We start from the raw sequence: 9,976 nt of genomic DNA on the forward strand, positions 1-9,976 counted from the left end.
TGAGATGGTTTCCAGCTTCTATCTGTGAGAGGGTGCTGGAGAGGAAAGGAGGAGGAGGTGGACTTAGTCAAAGAAGAAAGTGACAAGGATGTCTTCACATGTTTCGGTGCTTGTCAGGGGGAAAGAGAGAACAGAGGTGCTGTGCTTTTCCAAGCAGCAGAACAAGAACAAAAAAGTTAGTATTTCAAGGTGGCAGGTCTCCGGAGGCAGTCTAAGTGAGAGCTGACGGCGGTAATAAGAGGGGAAACAGACCAGAGATATTCTGCAGAATGACCTGAGAGGATTTGCCTAAGAACTAGCTGGGGAAGGCAAGGATAAAGGAGAAGATAGTGTCAAAGTCTTAGATTTGGGAGTTAGAAATTTAGAGTAACTTGTAAGTTTCTTCCTAACTCAGATACTGAGATTCTACACAATTTCAAATTATAACAGGTGTCTCTGGGACGAAGTCATGAAACTCCCCCTGCAAAGAACCCTTGGGTGAAAGCTGCCAAAATGTGTGGCGTGTTCTCAGTGTAGTGAGATAGGCCACCCCCCCTTGCAATCAGGATTCTGCCCTCTCTCCTCGGTTTTGTTTTGTTTTTTTAAATTTTTTAAAATGTTTTATTTATTTCTAGGAGAGAGAGAGAGACAGCGTGAGCAGGGGAGGGTCAGAGAGAGAGGGAGTCACAGACTGAAACAGGCTCCAAGCTCTGAGCTGGCAGTCAGCACAGAGCCTGACGCGGGGCTCGTACCCACGAACCACGAGATCATGACCTAAGCGAAAGTCGGACGCTTAACCGACTAAGCCACCCAGGCGCCCCCTCTCTCCTCGGTTTTGAACTGTCCTCATGACATAACCACTGAAAGGCAGCCGGTGTCTTCCTAGCTCCTCTGCCCCACCTTGTCTCCCCATTACTAAGCACTACATCCTTGAGAGCCAGGGCACAAAGGCACCTGGGGGCATGTGCAGGGCTGGCATCTGTCTATACACTGGGCCATCAGGCGAGGCAGGGCCACTTGAGACACTAGCATAGAACCCGACTTCCATCAGTTTAACAATCTCAAGCCACACTCTGGGAACCAGCTGATTCAAACATGTTTATTGAGCTAATCACGAGGATACTAAAGAGACTGGGAAAGATGTTCCAAAAATACAGGAAACTATTGGGCTCTTTCCACTCAACACAGGGAGGCAGTGCCCCTCTCCAATACTGAGGTGAAGCCCCCACCCTCTCCAAACGTGGCAGGAAAAAGGCACTCTTCTCAACACAGAGGGACTGAACCAGGGAGCAGTAGGAAGGACAGGGGGCTTAAGGCTTCTCCACCCCATCATCATCAGAGAAAAGTCAGGTTAGAAAGGCACAGCCCACCTCTCCTTCCCCTCAGAGACCAGGGTGGGGCCTGGGGTCTGGAAGTAATGGTTCCTTCTGTTCTGTTCTTCCTGTTTGCCTTTTCCAAGTTGAGATGGGGAGTGGAGACGGGGAGAGGCACGGAGTCACGTCAGAGATCCTGTAATGGGAAAGGTGGAAGGAAAACAGAGACAGAACAGCCCAAAGGGAAAAGAGATGACTGCAAGGTCCTCCACATGACAGTTTACTTCTCCTCCTACCCTCCCCCCACAGCTACTCCTCAGTTTCCAGAAGCAGCAGAGACGGCAGGCCAGGGCCTACTGCCTCTCTTTCCACTTACTGCATAGCACACAGGTTACCTGCCAGGACCTCCCAAGGACACAAAGTCCTCTTAACCTGCCACCCACAGTACATTTGGGGACGCTCACCTCAAGGTTCAGCTCTGTAGAATCTAAGAGGTCCAGCCCATGCTCACTGAGGGAAGGGTGCTAGAGAAAGCAGGTGACAGTCAGACCGGCCCTTCTTATCCCTGTCACATGGCAAACAAGAACCAAGGTCCCTTTCCCAGGTGGGTCCCTGCAGCAGCCACGGAGGGGAGACTAGCAAAGGGACGGTGGGCAGAAGGTTCAGACCTAGAAGGTCCCCAGAGTCATTAGAGAGGTGCCTCCTCTCCTGGCCTGTCAATTGATTCCCTTAAATTTGCTCAGTTTGGAATCAGAGAATGACATTTTTTCTGAGCAGACTTTAGGAAAGACTCTGTTAAATAGAGGCCTTGTTGTCTAGTCTCTGTTGAAGAAGTCATTGTCGGGGTTTTTCTTCTGAGCAGAAAACCTCCATTCCCTTGCACCATTCCTCCCTTTCTCCCTCTGCAAAGAGCAGAGAAGGAAGGAGAATATCAGCAGCAGACACATAGCCCTTTTCAGTTTATACGGTGCCTTCACTTTGTAGTTGGAGGAAAATCTCCATTTGAGAGATGAAGAGTTTGAGGGGTTAAGAGGAGCTAACTTGACAGCATGGTGGCATGGGGGAACCCACATCACCTCACAGCTTCCATGTGCTCCTCCTGGCCTGGCAGGCAGGGTAGGAAAGGGAGTAAGGGAAGAACTGGGGGCAGCGAGCTGCCTCCCTTCTCCAGCTCTGGCACTCCTTTCAACCCTTAGATTCAGAGGCAAAATACTTATTTGGAGATTGAGAGGGGGAGTGTTAGCCAACCCCTTTTTTGTATTTTAAATTTGTTTTCCCTCCCCTCCTTAATAAAAGTCCAAGCAAAGTACAAAGCAACTTATAGGTCTGCCTCCTTTACTCTGTGATTCTTAGAGGACTTTCAAAAAGCCCTCTGGTTGTAGCAGGAAAAGGAGTGTTGGGTCCACTCACCTTGTCTGTATCTTGCCATTCTTCTAACTCACTCTGGATCTCTTCTTCATCCTCTTCCATAAGGCTGAGTCTGAGGACAGTGGCAAAGAGTAGAGGCTTTTGCACTCCTATTTAAGGACCCTTGAGAGTATCTGGGGGGCATCCGGTAAAGTGACACGGGCAGATGTGGAGTGGGCTCCAGGCTCCCACTGCTGCTTCAAACAGAGCAGCTGACTTCTATCAGTTTTATGAGCTAAGAGCACACATACCCCTGGAAGGAAGTGGTCTATGATGTAAGCAGGCCCAAAATGTATGGGCACAGAACCACTGGGATAGGGGAGCATCCCTCACAGCAGGTGCCTAATGTGAAGTGAGGATGGAAGGCAAGGAGTAGCTCACCGGGTCAGCCGGTTGCCCAGACCAGGACCAGAATGATTGAGTAGAGTCTGGAAATGCTGTGGACTCAACAATCTTGACCTCTGGTTGCCTGAAAGGGGCTGACTGTTGGGAATAAAGCAGGGTCAGTGATGGGGATAAAATAAATTGTAAAAAGCATAAGGTTGGCAATGTTATGGGGGAGAAAAGCTTGTAGGGAGAAAGAAAATCTAAAGCTAAGAAAATGGTAAAGGCCTGGAGAAGAACCCAAGAATGAAGACGGAGTGCCACAGGGCAGAACAAGAGAACAGAGATGGCAGAGGGATATGGCAAACACCAAGATCAGACACCCAGATGCTCTCCTCAGCCCTTACCTTTGGATAAGCTCTGGTTCTGGGCTGCCTTCTTCCATCTCTTCCAACACCCCCAGGGGCTGCCTCTTCTTGACGGCTGTAGAGGTGAGGGTGGGTGTGGGTGGAATGCTGCTCAGCTGGAGGCTTTCCTCCTGGGATAAAGAGACTTCCTCTCTCTGCCGCCTGGAAGGGCCTATAAGGAAACAGAAGGCACATATGCACTGCAGACCAGGTACTGCCACAGACCATTTCAAGACCTGCCCAGGGTTTGGTTCAGGAAAGTTAAGAAGAGAACAGAAAACCTATATGGCCTCATCAAGTTATGACTAAAAGCTAAGCATAACCCTACATACTAAAAAGTAAGGCTTACACAATGGTATCTAGGACTTGTTCAAGGAAAACAACAAAGCTCAGGTAATAAAATAGGAAAAAAATTTGTCATAAAAAAGACATGTTTTTCTATTTTATTATCTGAGCTGTGTTTTTCTATTTTATTATATGTACATAACAGATAAACAGTAACATGAACACAAATGTAAGAGAGAAGATTTCTTAAGATTGCCAGTCTCAATCAATGAAGATGTGTGAGGTCCTGTTCATTCAAGATTTATTTATTTATTTATTCACTTATTCAATCACTTCATTGATTCAATCACTTCATTCATTGTAGGTACACTAAGCATGGAACCCAGTGTGGGTCCTGAACTCACACCCATGAGATCAAGACCTGAGCCGAGATCAAGAGTCAGACACCAAGCCAATGGAGTCACTCAAGGTAGCCCTCAGCATTTGTATGAGGAAAAAAAAACAAACATAAAATGGCAATTTTAAGAGACCTGAAGCTGCTAGTGTGGAAGCAGGAGGGCTGGCCAGAAGAGACAAATGGGAGACTGGATTTCTAAAGGCCAGAAAAACAGAAGGTGGCTGCAGTGTCAGTGTGCTTCTGACATGAAGGGGGAAGTGAAGTCCTGGGGCTCACAATGTTGAAGTCTCTTCTGCAGAGACCTGAGAAAGTAGAGGACAAGAAAGGACCCAAGGTTATCTCAGAAAACCCAGGTGACAGTACTTTCAAACAGATATTAATACCTGTCAGCTGTAAATGTTCACAAGCCCCTTAGCCACGTTTGTGTGTTGAAACCAGAACTGGAAAGTGAGCTGCTACTGGTCTAAGCAGAGACCTAGAGAAAGCGAGGGAGAGCCACACACGTGACTTTGTGCTCTCAGGGAGGACCAGATGGGCCCCTCCTCATCTCCTCAGCCTGTTCAGGTGTGATGCTCAAGAGCTCAGCTCTTCGGCCTCTCTTGCCCTCCATCTTCACTGGCTTCCTTAGCCTCGGAAGTTCACATTTTCAAATACCAACTTCCAAATGTATCTCAGGCTTTTGGCTCTCCCCTGAACTCCAGACTCCTATCCCATCTTACAGCCTACATCCAGTTTGTCAGAAAATCCTATCAGTGATACCTTAGAAATATATTCAGGATCTGTCCACTTCTCACCACCTCTGCCCCTCCCCCCAGTCTACCACTCAACAGCCTCCTTTCTGGTTCCTTTGCTTCTACCCTTGCCCCTCTACAGTCAATTCTCAACACAGCAGCCAGAGGGATCCTTTAAAAACAAGGCAGATCCTGTCACTCCCTGGCTCAAATGCTGTAATGTTTTCCAATTTCACTGTTGAGTAAAAGCCAGACTCTTTACTCTGCCTCTCATGCCCTGGGCTCCTCCAATCTCTTTGGTCTTACAGCCTACATACTCTCCATTCGGCCATCTGGCCTTCTTGGCTGTTCCCAGAATATGACAGGCACACCCCATCATGGCCCTGTGCATTGGGACCCCTTCTGGTATGCTCTTCCTCCTACACTGTGCACCCCTTCCTGGATCTGGCCCATCACTCACCAGCTCTGCCAGCCTTCCCCCAGCAGTAAGAGAGGAGACTGCAACTCTTACCTCACCAGGGCTTCCCTGCCCTCTTCCCTGCTTTTCCACCATAGCACACACACACACTCTAAAGAAGACAGATTTGTTTTTTGTTCACTGCTATATTCCCAGAACACAGTGCTCAGTAAATATCTGCTGAATGGACAATGGGACCAGTCTTTTCAATTTTCTCCTACCTTTACAAACCCTCTGTTTTAGGCAAATCAACCTAAACATCTGCATACTCAGCTAATACATACTTCCGATGTTTTGTTTGTGCTACTCTGGTAGCTCATGATACTCATTCTTCCTCTGTTTAGCTTACATCAATCTTGTTCAGTTTTCAAGCTCCAGCTTAAACTCCATCTTCCTGATGAAGCCTTCATAGGCTTTAGATCAGCTAAACTCAAAGTGATACCTTCCTTCCTGGGATTCTAAAGCATTTAATCTGTTGATTCTTTTTAATTTTTTAATGTTTACTTATTTTGAGAGAGAGAGAAAGAGGGAGCAAGAGTGAGCTGGGGAGGGGAGAGGGAGAGCGAGGGAGAGCGAGGGAGAGGGAGGGAGAGGGAGAGAGAGGGAGAGAGAGGGAGAGAGAGAGAGNGAGAGTGAGAGAGAGAGAGAGAGAGAGAGAGAGACAGAGAGAGAGAGAGAGGAAATCCCAAGCAGGCTCCACTCTGCCAGGGCGGAGCCCAATGCAGGGCTTGATCTCATGAACTGTGAGATCATGACCTGACCTGAAACCAAGAGTTGGACCACCCAGATGCCCCTCACTCTGTCAATTCTTAAAATCCTCAAGAAGTTATCATTTACTGGTGATGGTTCATAATTTAGACTTTCTATAAATGTATTTTCTCTGTCTCCTATTAAACAGTAAGCTGCTTGAGGATCCTTCACAGCCTCTAAAACACCAAGCACAGTGTCCTGCACATAACAGGTCTTTAACAGATATTTATTAGTTAAGTGATTAAAACAGAGTTTCCTAGTGGTATATAAAAAATACTTTAAGGGCGCCTGGGTGGCTCAGTCAGTTAAGCGTCCGACTTCAGCTCAGGTCATAATCTCACAGTTCGTGGGTTCAAGCCCCTCGTCGGGCTCTGTGCTGACAGCTAGCTCAGAGCCTGGAGACTGTCTTCGGATTCTGTGTCTCCCCCTCTCTCTGATCCTCCCCTGCTCATTCTCTCTCTCTCTCTCTCAGAAATAAACATTTAAAAAAAAAATACTTTTAAGTAGTATACCTAAAGACATTTTAAAAAGTTACATTCTACCTCACACTGTGTACAAAAATTAACTCAAATAGATGACAGAAAGAACTAAGACTAGAAAACTTTTAGAAGAAAACCATCTTCTAAAAAATCTTCATGATCTTGGATTAGGCAATGATTTCTCAAGCTATGACACCAAAGCACAAACAACAAAAAACCCAAATAATCTGAATTTCATCAAAATTAGGAACTTTTGTGTTTCAAAGGACACACAATGGATAATGAATAAAGGAATGGATAAAGAATATAAAGTAGTCATACTTTATATTGAAATATCACTCAGCCCTCATTAAAGAGACCTTGCCATTCATGGACAATGGATGGGCCTAGACAGTATCATGCTAAAAAATATCAGACAGACAAATACAATTTCACTTATATGTGAAATCTAAAAAACAAAACAAGTGAACTAAAAAAATGGAAACAGACCCACAAATGCAGAGAACTGGTGGCTAGCAGAAGGGTAGGAGGATGGGCAAAATGGATGAAGGGAAGTGAGGTATAGGCTTTCCAGTTATGAAATGAGTAAGTCACGGATGAAAGGCACAGCACAGGGAACACAGTCAGTAGTATGGTGACAGATGATAGCTGTACTTAGGGGGAGCACAGCATAACCTATAAAGTTATATACAGACTTATAGAATCACTACGTTGCACCCCCGAAACTAATGTAATGTATGTCAACTACAATTTAAAAAAAGACTCAGATGGCAATCAACTAGTGCAGGGATGAATAAACTGTGATATAGCCATACAATAGAATATTATTTGGCCATCAAAAGGTATGAGGTACTGATATATGCTAAAACATGGATGAACCTTAAAAACATTACGTTAAGTGAAAGAAGGCAGTCACATAAGGCCACATATGGTATGACTTCACTTATATGAATCAGACATAGGCAGACCCAGAGATAGGAAGGAGATGAGTGATACTGCCTGGGGGGTGGGGTGGGAAGAACTAAGATTTTCAGCTGTTCACTAGAAAACACATATGTGTTAACACATCAAACTTGTGATTTCTAGGATATTATCACTGAAGATGAAACTATATTTAAAAAGAAAATTAAAGAGGGGCGCCTAGGTGGCCCAGTCGGCTAAGCATCGGACTTCGGCTCAGGTCATGACCTCAAGGTTTGTGAGTTCAAGCCCTGCATTGAGCTCTCCACTGACAATGGGCCTCTCTCTCTGCCCCTCCTGCTCTTGAGCGTGTGTTTGTGTGTGTGTGCACTCTCACAAAAATAATAAGCATTAAAAAAAAAGAAAATTAAAGAAAAAGTATTAGAAGACAGGTAATGATATGAGGGTAAAAAAATCATAAAAGTTGTGTAAAAATCTTTAAAATTTGGAAAATAATAGAATACTAGATGCAAGGATGGCCCCCCTAAACGTACAGATTTCTTATTTTCATCTTTGGTTTTATCATCAGTTGCTACTTGATTTTTCAGAGGTTTGCTATTGTTAGCTGGCTAGATAAACCTTGAAGAAAATGAGTACCCCTTAATGATAGTGGATGCTCAGTGAAATATTTTTTACTTCACTAAAGATAAAAGTGTGAAGGAGGCAAAAGACCCTACATCTAGGTACTGGCTATGGAGGAAGGAAGTAATACTACCCTGATATCCACACAGACAGCACTTTACCTTCAGTGCGCCTCTTCTTAGAGCGGGGATAGCCCTGAGGGTTGGCCTCCGCTGTGTTCTCTACAGGGCTGAGGGAGTGGCAGTAGGTGGTGACTGGACCCCAAGAACACTCAGGTGCCTGGGAGACATGCTGCAGACACTTTTCCAGGTAGGACAGTCTAAGGAAGGGGTGAGATGAAGAGGTTGATTTGCCTGCTGGGCCCTCACCACTCCCTGCTTCCCTAATTCTCATCTTCATCCATTACCCACTAACTTACAGCAGCTGCTTGTCCTGATGGAAGAGTCGGGGGGAAAACTCGGCAAGGAGCTCCAGGAATGCTAGGTTTGGGGGCTGACCGGAGGAGCCAGCTGAAGGAGACTCAGACAAGGAGAATTTGATGCCTTCCCTTGGTTGAAAAGAATTATTTTAGAAAGATGGTTCCTCCTCATTTTCCTCCTGGGGAAGCATCCTGTCCAGGTTCATACTTCCCCTGTTCCCAGTTTATCTCCCAGAGAATACCCACCAGCCAACCTGATTGCTACTTCTCCACATGCTTATCCCTCCCTCCAAGACCACACTCCCACTCTCCCTGCACACAGCCTGTGGCTAATATCTCTTAGATCAAGTACCTTGACTTCTAACCAGTACTTTCTTACTTGTGTAGCATGACCACAAGGTCACGGTTCTGTAGCTGCTGGGGCCCAAAGCTCAAGGCAAACCTTCGGGCCAGGTCCCTCATCTCACTGAAGGCCGGAAGCTCATTCAGGCCCTGGGGCCCCTGTTCCTGCAGCAGTTCTGTGTACAACTGTGTCCAGGAGACATGGTACATTTGGGAAAGGGAGGGACAAAGTGAAAATAGAGAAGTACAGTATTCCTTTCTCTGCGCAGAAATTCTAAAGGACTTGGGATGCCATCTGCTACTTTTACTTTCTTTCTTCCCAGGACACTGCTCCTATTCCTGACCCCCTGCAGGGAGAGCCTTCACCCCTGCTCTGTAACAATAAAAATATCTCTAGTAACTGAAGAGACTGACAGAGAACAGAACAGAAAAAAATTAGGAATTTCCTATCACTTTATTGTTGGTGCTTCTGTGTCCTGATAGTTGAATTTCTATGGAGTTGGGGTAGAAACTGCCCAACGGTTAATACTTTCTACAGACCTACTGGTTATGAAGAAGACTGTCAAGTAAAGTTAAGAGCCAAAATAAACTAGAAAGTTCCTTAAGAATCTCACATTCTAAATGGCTGAGGGTGAGCAGAGAGTTTGTGGGCTACAGGGAGGGCATATCACAGGTCGGAGGTACTCCAGGCAGAAGGGAGTACCTGCTTGAGGCTCAGCAACAGGATTCGGGAACAATGACTTCGGTCAATCTGCCTTGCTCTAGTTAACGTTTCCTTGATAATGTCACCATAGTCACTGTAGAACTGAGGGACAGGAAATGGAGAAGATATCATTTGACCATAGGGCAAGACTGGTTCTGTTGTTTTTTCCTTTACATCCCTCATCATGTCTCCTTCCTAAAGTGCTTTAAGTCAGGAAACATAAATCTAAGTATAAAACAACTTGGACTAGATCAATAGGTCAAAGCCCAAAGACATCAGAGTTTAGGCAAATAACTGTGGGAAGAAATTCTGCTAAGAGCCCATTTCTCAGGGAAGAAGTGCTCACAGTAAACAGAAATCAATACAATGGTGAGTTGAGAAAACTGAGATACACCTCTTCCATTCTTTTTTTTTTTTTTTTTTTTTTTTTTTTTTTTTTTTT

The 9,976-nt window shown here is 45.5% G+C and overlaps 1 protein-coding gene across 3 annotated transcripts in view; it reads right to left on the minus strand.

Moving 5' to 3' along the window:
* Positions 1-1,064: 1,064 nt before the first annotated feature.
* The window catches only part of STAG3 (STAG3 cohesin complex component), a 29,688-nt gene continuing 20,776 nt past the window's right edge, over positions 1,065-9,976 (minus strand). For all 3 annotated transcript variants that reach the window (XM_077758639.1, XM_077758637.1, XM_077758638.1), the window contains exons 26-34: positions 9,535-9,636; positions 8,869-9,017; positions 8,490-8,618; positions 8,233-8,390; positions 3,431-3,602; positions 3,081-3,182; positions 2,703-2,772; positions 1,757-1,816; positions 1,065-1,488 (exon numbers count right to left, since the gene is read on the minus strand). In XM_077758639.1, the coding sequence (XP_077614765.1) occupies positions 1,480-1,488; positions 1,757-1,816; positions 2,703-2,772; positions 3,081-3,182; positions 3,431-3,602; positions 8,233-8,390; positions 8,490-8,618; positions 8,869-9,017; positions 9,535-9,636 (951 nt within the window). In that variant the 3' untranslated portion in view covers positions 1,065-1,479. The remainder of the gene's footprint in view (positions 1,489-1,756; positions 1,817-2,702; positions 2,773-3,080; positions 3,183-3,430; positions 3,603-8,232; positions 8,391-8,489; positions 8,619-8,868; positions 9,018-9,534; positions 9,637-9,976) is intronic.

The sequence above is a fragment of the Crocuta crocuta genome, unplaced genomic scaffold, assembly GCF_008692635.1.
Source record: "Crocuta crocuta isolate KB4526 unplaced genomic scaffold, BGI_CrCroc_1.0 scaffold273, whole genome shotgun sequence".
NCBI classification, from domain to species: Eukaryota; Metazoa; Chordata; class Mammalia; order Carnivora; family Hyaenidae; genus Crocuta; species Crocuta crocuta.